The 23,443-nt window shown below is 52.2% G+C and overlaps 2 protein-coding genes and 1 non-coding gene across 5 annotated transcripts in view; all 3 read right to left on the minus strand.

Moving 5' to 3' along the window:
- Positions 1-346: 346 nt before the first annotated feature.
- Positions 347-17,331, minus strand: PRPF39 (pre-mRNA processing factor 39). Of its 2 annotated transcripts, XM_054286880.1 has the most exons (14): positions 17,309-17,331; positions 12,728-13,077; positions 12,228-12,353; positions 11,473-11,591; positions 10,556-10,723; positions 9,731-9,887; positions 8,873-8,980; positions 6,860-7,024; positions 6,425-6,551; positions 6,074-6,342; positions 5,357-5,541; positions 4,069-4,143; positions 3,395-3,515; positions 347-1,034 (listed from the first exon to the last, which is right to left on the minus strand). In XM_054286880.1, exons 2-14 carry the CDS (start codon positions 13,055-13,057, stop codon positions 984-986), a joined length of 2,001 nt encoding a protein of 666 aa, XP_054142855.1. In that variant the 5' UTR covers positions 13,058-13,077; positions 17,309-17,331; the 3' UTR covers positions 347-983. The 2 variants fall into 2 exon arrangements, with proteins under 2 accessions (XP_054142855.1, XP_054142856.1); XM_054286881.1 differs by lacking the exons at positions 12,228-12,353; positions 12,728-13,077; positions 17,309-17,331 and adding an exon at positions 11,719-12,166.
- Positions 5,909-5,994, minus strand: LOC128943956 (small nucleolar RNA SNORD127). Its single transcript, XR_008483777.1, has one exon. It is a non-coding gene; the product is annotated as a small nucleolar RNA SNORD127 (small nucleolar RNA).
- Positions 17,332-19,207: 1,876 nt separating the features above from the next.
- Positions 19,208-23,443, minus strand: part of TOGARAM1 (TOG array regulator of axonemal microtubules 1) — a 34,716-nt gene continuing 30,480 nt past the window's right edge. For both annotated transcript variants that reach the window (XM_054286834.1, XM_054286833.1), the window contains exons 19-21: positions 22,446-22,665; positions 22,078-22,164; positions 19,208-19,655 (exon numbers count right to left, since the gene is read on the minus strand). In XM_054286834.1, the coding sequence (XP_054142809.1) occupies positions 19,414-19,655; positions 22,078-22,164; positions 22,446-22,665 (549 nt within the window). In that variant the 3' untranslated portion in view covers positions 19,208-19,413. The remainder of the gene's footprint in view (positions 19,656-22,077; positions 22,165-22,445; positions 22,666-23,443) is intronic.

A 23,443-nucleotide genomic window follows, 5' to 3' on the forward strand; every position in this document is an offset into this window, starting at 1 on the left:
CCACAATCCCATGGCCCCACACACAGGTCAGGGCTCCTTCCCTCCTGCGGTGCCCAGTCCCACAGCGTTCCTGCTCCACACTCCATGGCCCCACACCCAAGCCAGGGCTCCTTTGGAGCCCAACCCCACAGCATTCCCATGCCAGTCCCACAGCATTCCTGCTCCACAATCCCACAGCGTTCCCACTCCATTTATTTGATGGCAGCTCTGCTGGCAGAGATCCAGGTGTTCCACAGGTGTTCCCTGTGCCACAGCCCCTCCTGTGAACACCACCAGAGCTCAACTCAGGCATTCTGTTCTCTCTCCTGGCTGGAATGAGGCAGTCCAAGAAAGCTCAGAGCACTACTGAATTCCTCGCTTTTATTACAAAAATGGGAATGATCACTTTGATCAAAATGAAAAAAGTTTTGCTCACACCGTGTACATGAAAAACTCTAAATACAAAACTCATCCTGAACACAGTTTGTGCTTTTAAAAAAGAATGAAGGTGGTTTAATCCCTGCCCCCTCCCACGCTACAGAACCCGTGTGGCAGCTCTGCCAGGGCCCCGATCCCAGCACAGCCCGGCCCTGGCACAGCTCCCTGGCATCGGGCTGGCAGCGGGACAAGCCTTGGCTCCAGCCCTGGGCCAGGGCAGGCAGCACAGCAGCTCTGGGGCAAAACCAACCCAAACCCCCACAGCTTCACCCACTCAGTTATGGAATCATGAGACCGACGAGAATTCTTCTGACACTCCATAAATTAGTGCAGGGAATTAAAAAAATCATTTATGGTAAATGAGAATTGTACAGAGACCATTTATCAGTTACCAGCACACGAATCTTGCTTCACACATACCCCGTGAGCAGCAGCTCGGTTCACATGCAGAGGACCAAAAGCAGGTGGCACAACAGTTCCTTCACAGCCCAAAATTAGAAAAATATAATTTTTTTTATTCCATCTTTGTTGAAACTGTAGCACAGTGAACTCCACTCCCTCGGGGATCAGGTTGTGTGGTAATACTGTCCGTAATTCCAGGCGTTCTGGTAGTTGTACTGGAATCAAACACAGCAGCAGCATCAGGCACCACGTCAGTCCCTGCTGGAGCCCCTGGGGCAGCACAGCCCCCCCAGCCCCTCTGTGCCAGCACAGCACCCTGGGAATGCAGGACAGCAGTGCCTTTCCCCATGGAACAGCACCCTGGGAATGCAGGACAGCAGTGCCATTCCCCATGGAACAGCACCCTGGGAATGCAGGACAGCAGTGCCATTCCCCATGGAACAGCACCCTGGGAATGCAGGACAGCAGTGCCATTCCCCATGGAACAGCACCCTGGGAATGCAGGACAGCAGTGCCATTCCCCATGGAACAGCACCCTGGGAATGCAGGACAGCAGTGCCATTCCCCATGGAACAGCACCTTGGGAATGCAGGACAGCAGTGCCATTCCCCATGGAACAGCACCCTGGGAATGCAGGACAGCAGTGCCATTCCCTATGGAACAGCACCTTGGGAATGCAGGACAGCAGTGCCATTCCCTATGGAACAGCACCCTGGGAATGCAGGACAGCAGTGCCATTCCCTATGGAATGCAGGGTATCAGTGCCATTCCCCATGGAATGCAGGGTAGCAGTGCCATTCCCCATGGAATGCAGGGTATCAGTGCCATTCCCCAAGGAATGCAGGGTAGCAGTGCCATTCCCCATGGAATGCAGGACAGCAGTGCCATTCCCTATGGAATGCAGGGTATCAGTGCCATTCCCCATGGAATGCAGGGTATCAGTGCCATTCCCCATGGAATGCAGGACAGCAGTGCCATTCCCCAAGGAATGCAGGGTATCAGTGCCATTCCCCAAGGAATGCAGGGTAGCAGTGCCATTCCCCATGGAATGCAGGGTATCAGTGCCATTCCCTGAGGAATGCAGGGTATCAGTGCCATTCCCCATGGAATGCAGGGTATCAGTGCCATTCCCTATGGAATGCAGGGTATCAGTGCCATTCCCCATGGAATGCAGGACAGCAGTGCCATTCCCCATGGAATGCAGGACAGCAGTGCCATTCCCCATGGAACAGCACCCTGGGAATGCAGGGTATCAGTGCCATTCCCCAAGGAATGCAGGGTAGCAGTGCCATTCCCCGAGGAATGCAGGGTATCAGTGCCATTCCCCATGGAATGCAGGGTATCAGTGCCATTCCCTATGGAATGCAGGGTATCAGTGCCATTCCCTATGGAATGCAGGGTAGCAGTGCCATTCCCCATGGAATGCAGGGTATCAGTGCCATTCCCCAAGGAATGCAGGGTAGCAGTGCCATTCCCCATGGAATGCAGGGTATCAGTGCCATTCCCTATGGAATGCAGGGTAGCAGTGCCATTCCCCATGGAATGCAGGGTATCAGTGCCATTCCCCAAGGAATGCAGGGTAGCAGTGCCATTCCCCATGGAACAGCACCCTGGGAAAGGCAGGGAAGGCAGGCAGGGGTGGGGGTCCCACAGGGTGCTGCCACAGGACACATCCTCAGCACAGCAGAATCACAATGTCCCGAGCTGGGGGGGACCCACAGGGATCAGCCAGTGCAGCCCCATCCCTGCACACGCCCCAACAGTCCCAGCCTGGCATCCCTGTGCTCCTGGGGCTCTGGCAGCCTCGGGGCAGCGCCCGTTCCCTGGGGAGCTGTTCCAGTGCTTGTTCCACCCTCTGGGGGAAGAACCTCTCCCTGATCCCCAGCCTGAGTCCCCTGGCCCAGGCTCAGCTGCCATTCCTGCAGTGCTGTGTGTGAAGCTGGGGCATTTTTCCTGGCCCAGCACTGGACAGTCTGTGCTGGATGAGACTGCTCCCACTGCCTGACTTGGGAAGGAATTCCTGATCTGGCTGGGGACAATCCCAAAGCAGGGCTGCCCAGGGCTTGTGCCCCAGCTGTACCACTGCTTCCCCAGCTCTGGGGGCTTGGCAGTCTGAACACCACTTTCCATAAAACCACTTCAAAGCTTCCATGGATTTAATAAATACGTGGATGTGGCAGTGGGGACATGGATCAGTGAAGGCCTTGCCAGTGCTGGATGGTCTTAGAGGGCTTTTCCAACCTCCACAATTCTATTCCAAGTTAAAACGCCCTGCAGGAAGAGCCCCAGAGGACAAGCTGATTTTGTACCAGCAGAACCCATTCCAAGGCACTACAGGAATCACTGGCAGTCACCACCCAGGCACACAGGAAAGGGGCACCCCATGGCCAGTCTGGGCAGTCTGGGTGACTGTGCCAGAACAGTTCCACACACCTCCCCCGGTGCCCTCCCTGTGTGACAGTACAGCCACCAAACTGCTCCTCGCTCCACACAAGAACTCTGAGCACTTGTGGAGCACAGGCAGGAGGTGCCAGCACCCCAGGGAGCTGAGTTCTGTCTGCAGGCAGCCCCATACCTGGTACCAGGCGTTGTAGTTGTAGGCAGCCTGGTTGACCTGCATGTCCCCGTCCATGAGCTGTGCCGACGCCAGCCCCGCCTCCTCCGTCAGCAGCTTCTTCTCGTCCGGCTCCTCGGAGCTGCAGGGGAACGCAACACGCTCAGAGCAGAGCTGGGCAGCCTAAACTCTGCTCAGCTGCTGCCCTGGCCCAGAGGGCTGAGGGAATTGGGGTCAGGGGTGGACGGTTCGGGTTGTGCTGCAGAACAGGCTGGGTTAAAGCCGGTGCCCAAACTGAGACAGCAAAGGCACGTTCCTGCTTAGAGACTGAGTTACTTTACCAGCACTGTTTGGCTTAACTCAACTCAACAACCCAAAAACTTATTTTCCAAAATTATTTCCATCCCTGGAAGTGTCCAAGGCCAGGATGGATGGAGCTCTGAGCAGCCTATGGAAGGCGTCCCTGTCCATGGCAGGTTTTAGGGCTTTAAAGTCCCTTCCAATGCAAACAATTCTGTGAATATTTAAGGCAGCACAGCTCTATATAGTACAGACTTCAAAGGACTAAAATCAAGTGATTCTATTCTCCCATCAGTGGGTTCAAAGCTGACTAACACCTCCACTGACAGCCTAAGGAACCCCCCAGGGTGAGGCTGCTCCCTGCCCTGCCCAGGGCAGCTGGGCTCAGTCCGTACCCGTTCTCTGCTCGCCGCTTCAGCGTCTCCTGCTCCTTCAGCAGCGCCTGGTGCTCGTCGTAGGCATCCAGGAGCCTGGGGAGAGCACAGCCAGTCAGGCCCTGTCAGTACCTGAAACACCTGAGCAAAGCCTACAGGGAGCTGGATCAGTACAGCAAACTGCACTGTAACACATTCTAATGAGTAATGAACAGGGGAAAGCCAGCTCCGTTCCGTTCACAACGGCTCCGGTTCCCAACCTGCTCAACTTCCCTCACACTTTGTGCAGATTTTATCAAGCTCCTTCATAAAGAAGCTTTCTAGAAGTGATTTGTGATTCAGCTGCTCCTTCAGAGCCTGCTGGAGATGCCACCCACAGCAGCACAGAGATGTGGGACTCAGCATTTAAACACTGGAAATTATTCCAATCCCAAAGCAGCCTTTGCCCATCGAGCAGGGAAGAACAAGTGTGGTTAATGCAGCACAGGAGACTCCTGCCCAAAATTCTCACAAATATTGACCCCCCCTTCCCCCCCCACATGCAGCATCTCACAAAACCTGCAGCTTCTGGCAGTGTGCTCTGGGTAAAAAGAGTTCCTCACACTCATTCTGTGCTCTGGGATTATGCAAAAATTCTTTGTGTTGATCTGTCTCAGATCCTAAACTTGCACTGACTGGCTGCCCTGCAGAGGCAGCAGAATTTAAGGACAGCTATTGTTAAAAACATACAAAGCAGAAAAACTGACTTGTCATTAATCCTTCTGGGTTATTTAGCTGCAAAATGTAAATAAAAACAATAGACAATTAAGAGGAAAAATATATTGCAGCATTGAACTGAAACTTGCATTTCTGGTGTATCCTCCCACAGAAGTGCACAGTTGTTGGTAGTGCTGAACACTGAAAAACCTGACCAGTGCAGCTTTGGAAACAAGCAGCAGCTGCCAGGAACAGTCTCAAAGGACACCTGTGTCACAGACTGTCCCATTCCCCTGGGGAGCACCTCCCTCCATAGGGCTTAGCAAGGGTAACCAGCCACAGGAAAACCTGGCAGGCAGCAGAGCTCTGCTCAGTCAGGTGATGGGCACTTCAGACAAAAGGGGCAATTGTCTGGAAAGAGATTCCTGTATTAAAATCTATTCCTGTTTACAAATCTGTTCCTGTTTGACACCAGGATGGTTTAGAAAAGCAGCTGTTCCTTATAAAGAGTGATGGCACAAAGGAACTAATTGTACAGAAGCCACTGACCCCACCCTTTTCCCAGCACTCTCCCAGTGACCCCAGTTTGGCCACTACCCACAGGACATCTTACTTGTTCACATCAGACCCAAAATCTTCCAGGAATTCCACTTTTCTCTGTGAGAAGGTGATCCTCATTTTGATGGACAAGGCCCCACGGATGGCCTTGTCAAAGCAGCTCAGGATGTTCTCCTCGTTCTGCTTGAGGTCACCACTGTACTCCATCTCCAGCAGGTTCAGGTACAGTTTGGTGTTTTCCTGTGCAAAACAGCCATTAGGAGGTGCACACCTGACCCTCACAGCAGGTTTTTAACTCTGTTACACACCCCAGTTCACCCCATGAGCACACACAATGACAGGCAATACAGAGATTTTCCTCCCCCTGGGCTGGTTTGTTGCACACCAGAAGTGACCAACAGCACAAACCCAGGTGCTGCACTTTGCTGGCAGCATCTGAGTGCCACATATTCCTGTGCTGACGCCAAACCACCAAACACTGCCCCACACCAATAACACTGAATGCACTGAGAACGTTTAAGATTCTAAAAATTAAAATAAAGGTGTAAAGCACATTGTGCTTCTGATGGGAAAAGGGTGCAAACTTCCAGATTCCCAAGCTGGGACATGGCAACATCAGTTTAGAGGGACTGTTGTCTCCATGCAGTAATGGGACATTACATCCAGTTACAACAGCTGTCATCACTGTTGCCATGTTTCACAAAACGCTTCAGAAAGAAAGACACCAGGGTGGTTTGAGTTTTGGGTAAGAGAGCCGAGAGGGAACACATACTTTGTCCAGTTCTATGGCTTCTGACAGCACTTTTCTTGCCTTTGGCAGGTTTTTCTGCACTTTGAAGAGGTGCCGTGCCAGTTTGATGGCATAGAAGGAGGCTTCACTGATGGACTTGGCATTCCTGACAGCATCTTCCAGCAGCTGCTCCGCCTCCTCCATGTTGCCGTGCCGGCGCTCCAGGCTCACCCTGCGCAGGCGGATCATGGCCAGCCCCAGGATGCACTCCTCAAACGTCTTCAGGATCCTTCTGGCTTCATCAATGTTGCCTGCAAGAGCAGGGAGACGCTTTAGGACAGGGCAGCCCCCAGAGCCCCCCAGCAGAGCCCCCTGAGGCAGGGCTGCCCTTACCCTGCTGCTCCTCGAAGGCTGCCCACAGCATGTGCACCATGGGCTTCTTGGGCAGGTGGATGGTGCAGGCCCTGCTGTACACGTGCCTCACGCCCTCGATGCTGTGGTTCTCCATGTATTTGGCATACTAGGGTTGGAAACAGAGCAGAGACCAGGCAGGTTAAAGCTTGTATTTGTCTCCAAGAACATGCCAGAACGATAAAATTCTTTTGTTTAAACCCATTCAGCACCTTTATGGAACCACTAGACTAGTTTCTGTAAGGAAGGACGTAGAGAGGCAACGCAGTTGGCAAATGCAGCAGTCAAATCTGGTTGCAAGCAGACCATCTCCTAATGCAACAGATATAGTTATAGATGAACAACGTTCCACAGGGTACAAGGGTTAGTCACCAGGTCAAGGTGTGCACCAGCAGAGCCGTGAGCTGCCTCCCTTACCTTGATCCAGAAGTCCTCATAGAGGGCACATGAAATGACACATCTCTCAAAGAGGACCACGACTCGCTCGTGAGTGCCATTCTCTATCTCAAACTCTAAGTACTCTTTCCAGTTTTTCAGCTGAATTTTCTCCAGAGGTTTTACATGAAAGTAAGGCCTCTTGATCTGCAAGAGTCACAGGATGCAACTGGTGATTACAAACACACCACCAAGGGGGTCCAACAATCAACAGCCACACAACCAACACTCAGTTCCTGCCATTTCAGTGACCAGGGCTCCTGGGATACCTCCTCATCTACTCAATGCAGGGTTATCCAGCTATGGATCAAGGGATTTACTGCAGTGACATTCCAGGCTAGAAACCTCCTTTCCCAGAGAGCCTTTGGAGTGCAAGTGTTTAGAGATGCTGGGGGAGGACCCAAGGCAGCCCAGGGTCAGTGACATTACGGACACACTGGACACTGCCCACATCCAGCCACACAGGCAAAGTGCTCACTGTGGGACACCCAGACCACAAATTCAACTCAGAACTTGGCTGAGGATCATGACAAGGAAAGACAGAGCACTGAACTGGACTTCCTATCAAATATTTACATCAATCTGCTTATAGTGAGACCACAAATTTAGCACCATTGTCTTGTTACTGGTGGCTGCAAGAGGGGCTGGGTGAGACAGAGCTCAGCACAGAAAATTAAAAACTGCTCTTTTAAATCCAAATTGCTTTGTCTGGCATCCTGCCAGAGATCCTCTGCTTTTGCTCATCATCTTTACTGCATTTGATTATCTCTCTTCTGTGCTGCAATTTCCTCTCAGATCCAAACGCATACAAATGGATGAAGAACTTACAGTAATTAGGGAGAATCCAGTTCTTCAAAGCCACCTGAAATTTAAAGCCAATCTCCCTTCATGCTCCTCACTGATCTCTGGTGTGGAACCCAACACCCTGTGGCCACTTGGCCCAGCTCACAGTCCCCCTGCTGCTGGAAGCAGCTCTAGGAAATGCCCAGCCCTGGGTGGGATCTGTGCTGTCCTGCATGGCCAGGCTGAGCTCTGCATGCGCAGCTCCCCCCAGCCCCAGCCCCTGGGGCTGCAGAGCACACACTGCTGGTCACAAGAGCACTCTGTGGCCAGCAAGGGGACACTCAGCTTCCCACACCTTCCCTGCCCAATGCCCACAGCTCAGGGCTCTCCCAGGTCCCACACACCGGCAGCTTAAGGCTTCCCCAGGCAGGAATGTGGGACACTGCTCTGCTCCCTGCTGCCTCGGGTCACGGGTGCAGAGCTCGCTGCCAATGGCTCCCTGCCCTGCCTGAGAGCTCCTGGGCTGTGGAGGCACCTGGCCAGTCCCATCCAGTTCTGGCATCACCTAACACAGTAAAGAGTCTCTGAAAATCTGTCCCAGCTGGGTAACACAATGGACTCTTCAGAATAAGAAGTAAATTTAAAACAAGGACCTTGTTTGCCAGGGAGAAAAATACAAAGACTGAGATGAAAACCTCCCATTATTTTTTCAAATGGAATCCAACCTAACTCTACAGCAAAAGCTGTATATTTGCAGTGATCAAATTATTAGTTAAGCTAAGTACTTTTAATATATTATACATAGGAGGTCCAAAACAAAAGCTAGCTGATTAAGTGTGTAATGTTACAATAGAAAACCACAGGAGTTTCATTCTCCTCTGAGACCAGGCTTACCTTTGAAAGGGAGTCCCCTCCATCCCCTCATGCCTTTGCACCACCCCAGGGCATGAGCAGCACTAACTGCCAGGACTCACTGGCTTAGCAAACATTACAGCACCTTGCCTCTCTCCAAGCACTGCTCTGAGATCTTAACATCACCAAGTGCCTCTTCACAAGAAAAACGGCAGAGAAGTGAAACTGTTCCGCCTTTGAGTCTCTGTTCAATCCCCTCCCAGCAGTTTAAGTTAAGCCTGTTCCACACAATTCCCAGCTCCCAGCCCTGCTCCCTGCACCACTGCTGGTGCTGCCTCACACAAACCCCACCCCACTTACCGCTTCCTCAAACGTCCACCTCTTACTGACTTCGTGCTCGTTGTGGTTAAATATCTCCTGATGGATCTCAATGATTCTGTGCCTCATGTTCTCTATCTCAGTGATCAGCTAGAACAGAATGTCAGAACATGTAACACAAGCAGACATGGTGCCACCTTTGTAACTGCCTCTTGTGCCAGGGATGTGCATGGATTCTCCCTGAGCAGCCAGGGAAGGGCTGGGGCACTGCCTGATGGAGCCCTGGGCTCAGCACACACAGCTCAGCTGCTGTTTATCCTGTGCTAAAGCTGGCTGGAGATTAAGGATGCATTTGGATCCAAGTCAGCCCTGGATTCAGTGTGTCTGTGTTTTCACCATCAGCAATTCCTCTGGACAGCTCCAGGCTTTCCTAGGCCTGTAACAGTCTGAACCTGCCCAGGCCAGTGCTGGTGAGGAGCTTTCTTAGACCACAGATAGCAATCTGCTGACCTGGAATAATTACTATTTGTTCCTTAGGTCTTGTACACCACTTCTTTCATTTTCTAGCACATTTCTTTAACACTCCTGCACTTCTCAGCACTGGAAGGGGCTGTCCTGTTAGCACATGAGCCAAGGGCAGTGACGTGCAGGAGCTCAAGTGGCTGCAGTGGAACCCCTGCCCCAGAGAAGGACAGGGTGGCAGTGGAGGTGCCTTGGCAGGGTCGGTGATGCCCTCGGTGCCACAGAGTGGCTGCAGTGAAGGCCTGGCAGCCCAGGAAGGGCAGGCTGGTGCTGAGTGCCGTACCTTGGCGGGGTCAGCGATGCCCTCAGTGCCACAGAGTGGCTGCAGTAAAAGGCCCAACCAGCCCAGGAAGGGCAGGCTGGTGCTGAGTGCTGTACCTTGGCGGGGTCGGTGATGTCCTCGGTGCCGCAGGGCAGCTCGTCCCCGTCCTCGCCGCTGTGGCCGCTGGCGGCCGCCAGCTCCCGGCGCAGCTGCACAAACTGCTCTGTGGTCAGGAAGTCTCGGGGCAGGTTGTTCTGGATGTGCTCTTTAAACCTAGCAAAAGCCACAAAGAGGCGCTGCAAAGGGGCTGTTTCACGCTGCACTGCTGCCCAACAGGGCACAGCTGTAAATCCCAGGGGGTTTGCTTTGCTCCATGGCCCCTGAGTGACACCGAGTGCTGCCAGCTCACAGCCACAACTGCCAGCACCCATCGCCCTCACGATGCCGTGTGCCAAACGGACAGAACCCTTGCCGTGGAAAGCAGGTGGCAAAGGACAAAATCAGTCATAAAGGAAATAATCTATTTCCCACACCAAGAGATCTGGGGAAGACTGTGTGCAATTTAACTGAGGTTGCTGCTCAAGTCTCCCTACCAGTGCAGAATTCCACTATCTAAAACTTAACCAAGATTCCTCTTTAGTCAGTTGCATTGGTGCTTCACCACACATGGGAACTGCATGAGCATTAAAGCCCAAAACTGCTCATTCTGATTTCTCAAAGACATGCTCTCTTCTTCCTCACACTTCCAAGGCCTGTCCTTATTCCACAAAAAAACCTCTGAATTTACCTGAAACCAAATTCCTCAAATGTGCATCAGTACTTTCAAACAGTCAGTCCAACTGCCTGAGTATGTAAGTAAATAACTACATAAACCCGTCCCAAGTTCTTGTGCTGAGGATTTGCACCTCTCCCATGGCATTAACTGCCTGCTTTCCCTTTACCTCTGGAAGTGATGGCTGTAGAGCTGCGTTGGGATTCCCAGGATGCGGTCATAGATGGATGTAACTTCCCTCAGGTTTCCCTGGTCATTTTCCCAGTTTATATACATTTCCCAGAGTCTGTCAGAGCGGAAATCTGTCCCAGCAGCCAGCACTGCGTGTTCATAGGCTCTGGAAAAGGAAAGGTTTTACACTGGTTTCTGGATTCCAGGACCAGAGCAAGGAAGGAAAGTCCTGGCTCTTATTAAGGGTTATGAGCATCCTCCATTTCCTTGAAACTAGATTTATATTAATTATTAACATACTTCAGAGTGTTTTCCAGATATTTACAGAAAGATGTCTAGAGATTCTGAAAGCTCACACTCATTTTTTGCCTCCAGCACTTCCACAACAGAACAAATACAGGCAACAGCAGAAGTCACTGGCAGGAACACAAGATATTAGGAAAATACACAACCTTTACCACTTCTGTCTTGCACAGACTCCAAAGCCACCAGTGCAGCAGTGTAACACCCAAAAGCTGTGCAGCAATTCTGCAGCTTGGTTCAGATTCAATTCCAGTTCAATTAAGCCTTCTGCTCAAACTCTAGCCCAGCCCTTTAACTGGGTCCACTGCCAGCCACAGCAAGCAGACACATCCCAGCCATACCGTGGAAACACCAAGGAATTAAATTCCAGGATTCCAAATGCTGCACTAAGTATTTCTTAATATGTCTCCAGATATCCAGCGTGAAGCTCTCCAGCTTTTTCCCCTTGTACCACACTGCACACTCTCCCCCTTCTTACAGAATCTGACTCCATCATCTCTTAATTTAAAAATCTTTACAGTGACACCAGGTTGTTAAGATTTTACCCTTGTCCTAAAACACAATAACCTGACCCCAGCGGCGTGTATGGGTATCAGGCTGCTCCCAACTCACCCCCTGATGGTACTGTTAGTTTCAGGATCAGCAGGGTCCAAAGTCTCCTTTAGGAAGTTTATATAATGTATCCAAAGATCAACACTAAGAGGAATTGCCTGAAGCCCTCGGCGATAGACCTATGAAGAGAACATGAACTGTACTTCAAATCCTTAATGGGGTCCTAAGAGAGAGGCAACACTGTGTTATCCGGTGAACCTTAGAAATACTAATTACTGGAATTTTGTTTAAATAATCTACCATTACCATTCGGGTGGAGGTTGGATAGAACATGGCAATGTTCTGATCTCCACGTGCAGAGTCTTGATCTTCAAAGCGCAGCGGTCCCTGCATTCTGACCAGGTTGTGTGGGCAGGCTTTGGGGTACAGACCATAGGGCACAGACCCATTAGAGCATCATTGACAGCGTCTGACCAAAAATGCAATAAGATGGAGCAATTGTGACCAGCAAACCAACTATTATTGTTTTGAAAATGAGTAACAAATGGAAGTGACAGAAAAGCCCTGCCCTACTTGTTAAGCTGCAGTGTAATACAGAGGCTTGCACTGCAAAGCTTGACAAACTGTAGAGGTTTAACGCACCTGCCAACAAAGAGAGAGAACGTTAGCTCCAAATGCCACAGCTGTGACACGTGCAAACACGTCCCTCGAGCCCTGGCCGTGCAGGGCAGGCACTGGCAGCCCAATGACTCGCGGTGGGACAGTCATTGGTGGCTTTGGGACTGGCGGCAGCGCTGGCCCCGGGCCCTACGTACCTCGTCTGACTGCTTGACGTTGTCGTGGCGCTTCTCCAGGTCCGCGTACTTCTTCCAGTACCCATAGCAGTAGGGGTAGTGTGAGAAAAACCTGTCAAAGGCTTTCCTGGCTGCTGGCAAGTGGTTCTGTGGGAAACAGAGCGAGCACAATCAGGGCTTCCCTTAGCAACAGCTTCAGGCTATTTTAAATACAATTATAAACAATGTTAGAAATGCCTGGTGCTGTTTTGACATTGACAACCCAGGCTACTGGAAGGTGTCCCTGCACATGGCAGGGGGGTGGAACTGAATGAGCTTTTTAAGGTCACTTCCAACCCAAACCATCCTGGCATTCTATGATTAAATTACAGCAGCGGCAAGGACAGCAGCCTTAAATCAGTGTCTGTGACAGCTTGATGTTCATTCTACATTTGCCACTGGAATTCCACAACTTTAGTTTTCTTTTAGTTTTCTTGTTAATTTATTTTGGGGAGCCTGAGGAGAAAGGGGCAGGTACTGACCTCCTGCTCTACGTACTGCAGTAGATAAACCCATCCTGTGAAATCCTGCGGATTGTCCTCTACTACTTTCCAAAACTTGTCAAAATCCGGAGGGAAGTCAGCCTCGATATCTGTGGTCTGCAAGCTCTCAATGTTTGGGATTTCGCTCTCCTGCGTGTTGTCCTCGTTGAGGTCTGGGGAGCTGTCTGGGGACTGCTCCATCTCGGTGACACTCATGATCTCGGTGCTGAAGTCCATGTGCTGCTCCTCGGCCGCGCTCTCGGCCTCGGGCTCCGCGCTCGCGTTGCCCACAGTTGGCTGCTCCTCCTCCGTGCTCTCTGCGTTCTCCATGGCACCAGAGCCACTGGATCCTGGGGGAACAGCTCCCTTCAGCACTCCTGGGGTACAGCTGGGCTCAGATCCCCAGCTCAGAGCGCCCAGGTGCTCCAGGCATCCCTGCATGGCACCACAGCTCCCATGGCACCTGCCTCACACATCAGCCTGGCTCAACAACAAAAATATTAACAGCAGAGATTTTCACATCTGCACATACAAACTGTGGATTTCTAAAAAACTACTGCAGGGAGCCACTGAGGTATAAAAGTGAATCATTACAGTTTGCCTGTAGGGTCCAGTACAAGTTTATTCTAAATAAAGAATTATGTTCTGTCACAGACATCTTTTCATGAAAAATCTTTTCCTTAAGATTTTTCCTCCTGAGAAGCTGAGAGGCCTCAGGAACAATATGTAAGCAATGGTTATCTGCTGCTGTGGAATGCAACAGGTGCATCTGGGATTGGTCTCATGTGGATGTTTGTAATTAATGGCCAGTCACAGTCAGCTGGCTTGGACTCTCTCTCTGAGCCACAAACCTTTGTTATCATTCTTTTCTACTCTATTCTTAGCCATCCTTCTGATGAAATATTTTCTTCTATTCCTTTAGTATAGTTTAATGTAATATATATAACAAAATAAGAAATCTAGCCTTCTGAAACATGGAGTCTACATTCTCGCCTCTTCCCTCATCTGAAAATCCCCGTGAACACGGCCACAATGTTCAAATTCCATAGAAACATTCAGGCTGGAAAAGCTGTTTGAGACCATCAGGTCCAAGTCACTCCAGCAGTACCAGGGCCACCATGGACCCATGTTCCTCAATTCACTCAATTTTCCTACTCAGTACAAGTCAGTACATTCTTTGTGAAACAAACAGGTGTAAAGAGATGCCCTCAACACCAAGCTAAAGCAAAGACAAGAATTCCTGTCAGCACCCACTGAGTCCCCATTAGTGATGCCCAAACACACCCAGCAGCACCAGAGAGCCACAGAAATGCTGTGGCAGCCCCTGACCTGCAGCCCCTCAGTCCCACCACTCCCAGTGCCAGGCGCTTCCTCCCGGCCCTTGGGACAGACTCCTGTTCCTCCCACTCCTCCTTTCATGTCCCTGCCAAGAGCCACTGCCTGGCCCTGCCCTGCTGTGCCAGCTCCAGGCCAGCCTGAGCTGGCTGGGTGCCACCCAGCCTCGGCTGTGCCCGGCCTTCCCTCCGAGAGCCAGAGCAGGGACACTGAGCTGAGGCTGCTCCGTGCCCCGGGTGGCTCAGGGACCCCAGAGACAGCACCCTGCAGGCACAGCAGCCCCAGCCCTGAGTGCAGCTGGCACAAAGCACAGTGCTGCACTGACAGCCCAGGGACAGCACCCTGCAGGCACAGCAGCCCCAGCCCTGAGTGCAGCTGGCATGGAGCACAGTGCTGCACTGACAGCCCAGGGACAGCGCCCTGCAGGCACAGCAGCCCCAGCCCTGAGTGCAGCTGGCATGGAGCACAGTGCTGCACTGACAGCCCAGGGACAGCGCCCTGCAGGCACAGCAGCCCCAGCCCTGAGTGCAGCTGGCATGGAGCACAGTGCTGCACTGACAGCCCAGGGACAGCACCCTGCAGGCACAGCAGCCCCAGCCCTGAGTGCAGCTGGCATGGAGCACAGTGCTGCACTGACAGCCCAGGGACAGCACCCTGCAGGCACAGCAGCCCCAGCCCTGAGTGCAGCTGGCACTAAGCACAGTGCTGCACTGACAGCCCAGGGACAGCGCCCTGCAGGCACAGCAGCCCCAGCCCTGAGTGCAGCTGGCATGGAGCACAGTGCTGCACTGACAGCCCAGGGACAGCACCCTGCAGGCACAGCAGCCCCAGCCCTGAGTGCAGCTGGCACTAAGCACAGTGCTGCACTGACACCCTCACATCCTGCACTGCACTCCTGGTTCCTCCTGTGCTCTCCTCCCAGCAGGTGGCAAATACATTTGGGATTTCAAAAAGAAAGCACAAGTGCCCAGCCCAGAACTCCCCAGAAACCTGAAGAGACAACACCCAGAGCACTGCTTTCACTTCAACAAGGGCATGGAGAAGACACCACTATATCCTGGGGTGAAGGTCTTGCCAGAAAGGAAAAATCTCTCTCCCTTATCTTCAGCAGCTCCAGCTCCTGGGATAACAGCTCATGTTTTCCCAGGAGCTCCCCAAGCCAAGGAACTTCGGCACAACGTCCAAGAGTCCACGTGGTCTACCCTGCAAGTTTTCTAATAAGTGCTTTTTAAAGCATTTCTGCTCTCCATCATTAGGCAGCCACGGCTTAGCAGCCCGGGGTAGTGATGGGTGTCCCTGCCCACGGCAGGGGTGGAACGCGATGGCTTTGAAGTGTCTGCCAGCCCAAACCATTCTGTGACTCCAGATTTTGAGAAAAACCCTCATGTGTAACATTAAGTTCCACATTAAGTATCAAAGAGTATCAGTGTGCCTTTCCCAGTGCAACAGGCAGAGATGTGAATCACTCAGAGGCTGCTGCACTTCCGAGGGTGCCTCGTGCAGGTTCTAAAACCGAGCGGTACGAGGAGGGGGTGACACAAACCGCAGCCCCAACACCAGAGAAAACACTTTAAAGGCTCTTTACAGCTCTAAAATGTGACCTGACAGTGACAGAGGTAACTGGTGATGGGATGAGAGGAAATGGCTCCAAATTGCACCAGGAGAGGTTCATGTTGGAAATTGGGGAATTTCTCCATGGCAAGGCTGTCCAGCCCTGGCACAGCTGCCCAGTCCACATCCCTGGGGAGGATTTTTTTTTAATCCCTGCAGGGATTTAAAGCGCTGTGCATGTAGCACTTGGGGACACCGGGTGGCCTTGGCTGCACGGGAGCATGGCTGAACTTAATGATCAGCCTTAACAATTCCATGGGTTCTGTCATCATTAGAAATGCAGTAATTAATGATCTAAACTTATTCTGATGTTTAACAGATGTTTTCTCTCTCCAGCTGATTCAGAAGACATATTCCATCTTAAAAAAACGGCTGTCCAAATCCATCTGTCTTCAGACGAGGAGGGAAAAAAGGATGAGGGAGAAGCTGTAGGGATGGGCACACAAGGGCTGAGCTGGTGAAAACTCACAAGGATCGGCACACGTGGCTCCAAACTGAAACCAAGTCTGTCTGACAGCTCTTCCAGCCAAACACCTTCCAGTCTGATCCCGAAATCTGACAGCAATCCACGGCTTAAACCAGCCAATGCAACAGGCCACAAAAGTCCAGGGGTGGGACACACCAGGGAAACTTAATTCCGGGGTTTCCACCTTAATCTTAATTCCCCCACCTTAATTCCGGGGGTTTTCACGTTAATTCCAAAGCGTTTGACGTCACACAGGCTAAACAACTGAATCAGAGTATCAGACAGCTACACACACACCGACATTAAATAATTGATGCCAACATGTATTACTCAGCCTGGTACAAAAGACTGCTGTACACAAAACTGCCGCTCATAAACGTGAATGAACGAACGGGAAACAAACAGGGACACTGCAGAGGAGCAGGAGTGCGGAGCCTTATCTGAGCTCTGCCCAGAACGCTCCATTCACAGCCCTGATAAGGCGCTGCTGGATCCACCCGGGGCAGGGCTGGCGCTGCCCGGGCCCAGCGCGCTGGGCCGGGATTGCGTTTGAATCACGGAATCATTCACTGGAAAAGCCCTTCAAGGCCAGCGGGTCCCAGCTGTGCCCGATCCCCACCTCGCCACCAGCCCAGAGCTCTGAGTGCCACGTCCAGGAATTCCTCGGACACCTCCAGGGATGGGCACTGCAAACCTCGCTGGGCAGCCCCTGCCAAGGCCCGAGCCCCTTTTCCATGGGGAAATTCCTGCTGGTGTGCACCCAGAGCCCCCCCGGCCCAGCCCGAGGCCGTTCCCTCTCCGCCAGGGCCTCTGGGGCCCAGGCTGGGCAATAACGTCACAGCCCGCGCGGCGCGGAGCGGCTCCGCCAGGCCCGTTACCCGCCCAGCGGCCGTTCAACGCAGAGAACGGGGATACAAGGACACAGCACGGATACCGGGATGCACCCCCACGGCTCAGTTCCCCTCTCGAGCAAACCCGAGGCCTGGCAGCGGCCGCGGGGCCCACACGGCGCTCGGAGCGCCCCGCGCGCGGCCCGGCCCGGCCTCCGCCCGCCTCGGCCTCCCGCCCCGGCTGTCCCTCGGCCCGGGCGCTCCCGGCCGCTGTGGGAGCTGCCCGCTCTCCTCCCCTTGGCCCCGTGCCGCCGCAGCCCCCTCGCCCCTCCCCGGTACCTGCCGGGGCCGCCACAGCCGCCGCCGCCACAGCCGCCGCCGCCTCGCCCGGGCCTCACGCACCGCGCACGCGCACTGCGCCCCGCGCGCGCGCACCGCCCGCGTGCCCGCCTGCCCCCGCGCGTGCGCAACGGCCACCCCCAGCGCCCGCCCCTTCCCGCCAAATGGCGCCGGGCCCTGCGGGAGAGGGCTGCGAGACAGAGCCCGGGACGGGAATGAAATAAATATAGCCCGGCACAGGAATATATACAGCCCGGTAAAGAAATAGAATAAATACAGCCCCCTATGGAAACACATCCTGGAATCATTAGGGTGGGAAGACAGCTCCAAGATCACCCAGTCCCGCTGTCCACGCAGCAGTGTCACTGTAGCCCTTAAGCCACTAAGCCATGTCTCCCACACCGCCTCCAGGAATTCCTGGGACACCTGCAGGGATGGGCACTGCAACCCTCCCTGGGCAGTGCCAAGGCCTGAGCCCCCTTTCCATGGGGAAATTCCTGCTGGGCCCACCCTGAGCTGCCCTGGCCCAGCCTGAGGCCGTTCCCTCTGCTCCTGTCCCTGTTCCCTGGAGCAGAGCCCGACCCCCCCGGCTGTGCCCTCCTGGCAGGAGCTGTGCAGAGCCACAAGGGCCCCTGAGCCTCCTTTGCTCCAGGCTGAGCCCCTGCCCAGCTCCTCAGGGATTCTGCAGCCCCTGCCCAGCTCCCTCAGGGATTCTGCAGCCCCTGCCCAGCTCCTCAGGGATTCTGCAGCCCCTGCCCAGCTCCTCAGGGATTCTGCAGCCCCTGCCCAGCTCCTCAGGGATTCTGCAGCCCCTGCCCAGCTCCTCAGGGATTCTGCAGCCCCTGCCCAGCTCCCTCAGGGATTCTGCAGCCCCTGCCCAGCTCCTCAGGGATTCTGCAGCCCCTGCCCAGCTCCTCAGGGATTCTGCAGCCCCTTCCAGCTCCCTCAGGGATTCTGCAGCCCCTGCCCAGCTCCTCAGGGATTCTGCAGCCCCTTCCCAGCTCCCTCAGGGATTCTGCAGCCCCTTCCAGCTCCCTCAGGGATTCTGCAGCCCCTGCGCAGCTCCTCAGGGATTCTGCAGCCCCTGCCCAGCTCCTCAGGGATTCTGCAGCCCCTTCCCAGCTCCCTCAGGGATTCTGCAGCCCCTGCCCAGCTCCATTCCCCTCCCTGAAAGTGCTTCAGCCCCTCCATGTCCCTTTTAAAGTGAGGGGCCCAGAGCCAATCCCAGGATTGGAGGTGCCTCAGCAGTGCCAACACAAGGGACAGCCACTGTCCTGGCCCCGCTGCCACACTATTCCTGGTCCAGGCCAGGTGCCTTTGGCCTCTTGCCCACCTTGGCATGCCTGGGCTCGTGTTCAGCCACTGTCACCGAGTTTCTTTGAGCAGAGCAGCTCTTGAGCCCGTCCTCCCCAGCCTTTTGCAGAAATACATCCCTGTACAGAAATAAATCCCTTTATTTATATATCCCATTGTGTCCTATGTCCAATGTGTCCAGAGCCCGCAGCTGAAGAAGGGTCAGGGTTCATTCTCCCCGCTGCCCAGCCCTGAGACAACAAATACTGCACCACTGCCTGTGGGGGTACAAAAATACATGTTTTTCACAAACAGCACTGCATCCCTGTGTCCAGGACTCTCTTCCACTTCTTCATGTACAGCGCAGTGCCGATGTGACCGTGTGGTTCTTCACAGGCAATCCAGGGACAGGTCCTGGACTGGAGCCTCTGGAGGGAAGCACAGATGGGCTGGAGCAGCTCCTTCACGGCCATGCTGGTGACAATGAGGGAAGCCAGCCCCACAGTGCCCAGCACAGCTCTCCCAGCATGGCCCATTTCGGCCCCGCACACTGTCCCAGCTCAGGCTTGCAGGCCGGCCCAGTTCAGACCCTCAGGATGGCCCAGCACAGCCCAGTTGAGCTCCCCAGGCTCTCCCAGCCTGGCTCCGGTGTCTCTCCCGGTGCAGTCCAGCCTAGCCCGGCTCCGGGGCTCTCCCTCAGGCACCGTGCCCAGCTCAGGGCTGCTCCCGCCCGTGTCCCGGCAGCACCGTCCGTCCGTGTGCCCGGCTCAGGCGGCGCTGGAGCTTCACCTGGGGACGGCCATTTCACCATTTTACGTTCCCGTCTCCAAAAGCTCCTCCAGGTTCTTCCTGATGTGCGGGGGCTGGGCGGCGGCGTGGGCGAGCAGCCCGGGGCCCATCTGTGCCCACAGCGCCTGGGCCAAGGCGGCCGTGGCCGTGCGGGGGCCGGGCACGGAGCCGCCGCCCGCAGAGCTGCCCAGCAGGTGCCACAGCACGGGCAGCACCTTCTGCTCCACGGCACAGGGCTTCCGAGGGTACAGCTCCGGCACCAGCTCTGCAATAAAATATTACATTGAAATTAGAATTTCGATGGGATCCCCAGCTTTGAGAGGGTACAGCTCCGGCACCAACTCTGCCAGGAGAAAACACAAATTTCAGTTACACTTGTAATGGCATCCCCAGTTCTGACAGGGTACAGCTCTGGCACCAACTCTGCCAGGAGAAAACACTCATTTCAGTTACACTTGTAATGGCATCCCCAGTTCTGACAGGGTACAGCTCCGCCACCAACTCTGCCAGGAGAAAACACAAATTTCAGTTACACTTGTAATGGCATCCCCAGTTCTGACGGGGTACAGCTCTGGCGCCAGCTCTGCCAGGAGAAAACACTCATTTCAGTTACACTTGTAATGGCATCCCCAGTTCTGACAGGGTACAGCTCTGGCGCCAGCTCTGCCAGGAGAAAACACTCATTTCAGTTACACTTGTAATGGCATCCCCAGCTAAGAGAGGGGTACAGCTCTGGCGCCAGCTCTGCTGGGAGAAAACACTCGTTTCAGTGACACTTGTAATGGGATCCCACCTTTGAGAGGGGTACAGCTCCGGCACCCTGCAACTCTGCAAAAAAACCATTCATTTAAATTACAATTTTGACGGAATCCCCAGCTTTGAGAGGGGTTCAGCTCCGGCACCAGCTCTGCCAGGAGAAAACACTCATTTCACTTACAATGGGATCCCACCTTTGAGAGGGGTACAGCTCTGGCATTCACTCTGCAATAAAATATTCATTTAAATTACAATTTTGATGGGATCCTGCCTTTGAAAGGGGTGCAGCTTCGGTACCAGCTCTGCTGCGAGAAAACGCTCATTTCAGTTAAAATTGCAATGGGATCCCCACATGTGAGAGGGGTACAGCACCAGCACCTGCTCTGCCAGGAGAAAATACTAATTTAAATTACAATTGTGATGGGATCCCTGCCTTTGAGGGAGGGATCAAAGGAGCTCTGGCACCAGCTCTGCCACGATAAAAGTATTACTTTAAATTATAATTTCAATGGGATCCCCAGCTTTGAGGGGCGTACAGCTCCAGTACTCGCTTTCCAATAAAATATTCATTTAAATTACAATTTCTAAGGGATCCCTGCCTTTGAGAGGGGTTTAAAAGCACTTAAATCATCTCCTCAAACTGCTGCTGTACACAAGTTTGCAGCTGCAACATCATCAGCTCCCATGAAAAATACGAGATTTTCCCACAACCACTCCTTTTATCCCTCCCAGGAGTTTACACAGTAGCAGCAGTGCTGCTGATAATTACACTTTTCCATTAAGCTAAAAAACTCAAAGAAATAAAGGAGATTTTAGGTTGGGTTTTTTTCAGTTAAGATTCTCATAAGGACCTTTATTTTTCACAGTATAAGGTCTGGTATTTCCAATTTCCCCTCTATCTCACAAATAAGCAGTAGATATTTAAGAAAAAAGCAGCCTTATACTGTAAATATAGAATCATAGAATGATGGAATATCCTGAGCTGGAAGGGACCCACAAGGATCAGGAGTCCAGCTTTGGGTCCTGCACACATACATATAAAATATGCATAAAATAAATATGTATGTTTATAGGATGAAATATTTTCCTCACGAATGAATTCAGTGTTTCATTAGCAAATGTTTCTCTTTCTGACAGAACAGCCTCTTCTGATATATAATATAAAAATCCCAGCAAGAGAGGGACTGCTTAAAGGCTGTTTAACACCCTCAAATTTAGGGATATTTCCAGAACAGCCTGTCCATTGTGTTATTGAGTTCCATTTCACACAGAACTGCTCTGAAAATGAGCCAAGGAAATGTTTGGTTCAAGCGTATTTCCCCTAAAGACATTCCTTGTTCATTTCAAGCATGGAAATTCAGCTTTTCTCGAGGAATTGCTGGCTGGGCTGGAATTGCCAGAGCAGCTGTGGCTGCTTCCCTGGCAGTGCCCAAGGCCAGGCTGGACATTGGGGCACCCTGGGACAGTGGGAGGTGTCCCTGCCATGGCAGGGGTGGCTCTGGGTGGGATTTGGGGTCCCTTCCAACCCAAACCAGCCTGGATTCCTGGCAAGAGCATGAGGGAATGAGCACTGGGAGAGGGAATACAGTGCCATGTTGAAATTATTATATGCTTAAGGTATTTATAAATGTTAATCCTTAAGGTATTTAAATAGATGAGGTATTTATATTTAAATTAAATCCTTAATATATTTATAAATATTTATAAATTCCAGGTAGTTATAGATCTTCCATCTGACTATATAACACTAATGCTAATCCTTTGTTTTGTCAGCAATAGCTCCAATTTCCATTAAAGAGCTGAAATGTGACAACTGCTGCACAACCTCCTGAGACAGAAGGGAAGGTACAGACCCACCTCCACCTTGCAATTAATTTCTCTAATTAAGAGAACCCAACCAACCAAAGAAGCAAAGGACAGCAGCACTTTACCAGCCAGCTTTTCTGTCAGGTCCTGCTTTGCTTTTCCACTCAGGAACTGGGCTTTTGTGCAGAACGGCTGCAGGAGCAGGGAGGTGTCTAAAGGCAAAGGGCAAAACACATAAATTCCTAAATGGAAATTAAATTATCTGGAAATAAACACAATATAGGAAAAGGTAAATAAGAAAACGCTATGGAAAAATAGCCAAAGCACTACTGAGCAGTATCAAGGTGATTTGTGTGGTGAGAATAAACCCAATGATTTTTACAGTGCAGCAACTCTGACTCTGTGCAAGTCTTGGAAAGAGTAAAACTTTCAATTTACAACTTAATCACCACAATTAAAACTGTTTCAAATTAAGAGAAAATAAATTGCTCACCTAAGTGTTGACATAGAGCCTGGATCACATTTGTGGCAGCTGCATAAATCCCTGGGTTTTTGGAGTTGAGGTTGTTGTCCACTATGGCAGGAATCAACATGTTGATCACAGGTGACAAATTGTCTTTGAGCAGTGGAATCATCCTGTGCATGGCCTCCAAAGCCACCTGGGTCACTTTGCTGTTGGAGTCGTGCAAGCGAGGCTTGAAGGCATCAAAGATCTGGAAAAGCATCCAAGCAGCAGCCATGGAACTGGGAATCAATAAAGCTCATTACCTGCTTTAGTGCTGCCCTTTAATTGGACACCTTGATGATGGCTCTGCTATCGCCAGGGGCTGGAAACAGATGTTCTGTGAGGTCCCTTCTGACCCAAACCACTCTAGATTCTGGAATTCTGGGATATGCAAACACCTGGGATGACTTTTGAGCAAGTGAACCCAGATTTGCTATTTTAACCCCATGCATTAATCTGATCTGAAGCCCTGCAGTGCAGTGACTCCAGGCACAGTAACTCTCACTGTGACCCAGAGTTCCTGCCAGCCAGTATTTTTAGGGAGACATGGCTCTGTTCAGCACAAGGAATGTCTGAAAGTTTCCAACCCATCCACAGATTGGACACCAGGAGGTTCCAGAGCACAATTCCATCATTCCACACAAAGATATGGCACTGCTGGAGGACAAGCTTGGTTTCCTTTCATTGTATTTGTCTTTAATTTATAGCTGCTGGATGTTTCTTTCTCCTACAGAACCTCCTTTCCTATTGGACAGGACCCTCATCCCGAGCTTTAGCACAGTAAATTTGGCATAACACTTTCCTCACCTTCTCCCACACACAAACTTGTAACACTACTTAGAGACAGTTTTACATTAATCCTTTCTTCTTTTTTCACAGCTATTCCATATTTGATATTTACCCAAGAGTGGCGTGAAAAACAGCACAAAGATTCCAGAAATCATGGAATCACAGACTGGTTTCCATGGGAAGAGATGTTAAAGCCC

Source organism: Melozone crissalis, unplaced genomic scaffold (assembly GCF_028551555.1).
Source record: "Melozone crissalis strain CALT ecotype California unplaced genomic scaffold, PUWL_Pcris_2 ptg000056l_1, whole genome shotgun sequence".
In the NCBI taxonomy this organism is placed as follows: domain Eukaryota; kingdom Metazoa; phylum Chordata; class Aves; order Passeriformes; family Passerellidae; genus Melozone; species Melozone crissalis.

What these genes read in the sequence shown, in the direction of transcription:
- PRPF39 (XM_054286880.1), bottom strand. Translation starts at nt 13,057, where the DNA reads ATGGAGAACGCAGAGAGCACGGAGGAGGAGCAGCCAACTGTGGGCAAC. An exon ending in ACGTCAAGCAGTCAGACGAG is followed by an intron (nt 11,592 to 12,227) that starts GTACGTAGGGCC and finishes TTCTCTTCATAG; the next exon opens with GTCTATCGCCGAGGGCTTCA. An exon ending in GGTGGACGTTTGAGGAAGCG is followed by an intron (nt 7,025 to 8,872) that starts GTAAGTGGGGTG and finishes TGACTCTTGCAG; the next exon opens with ATCAAGAGGCCTTACTTTCA.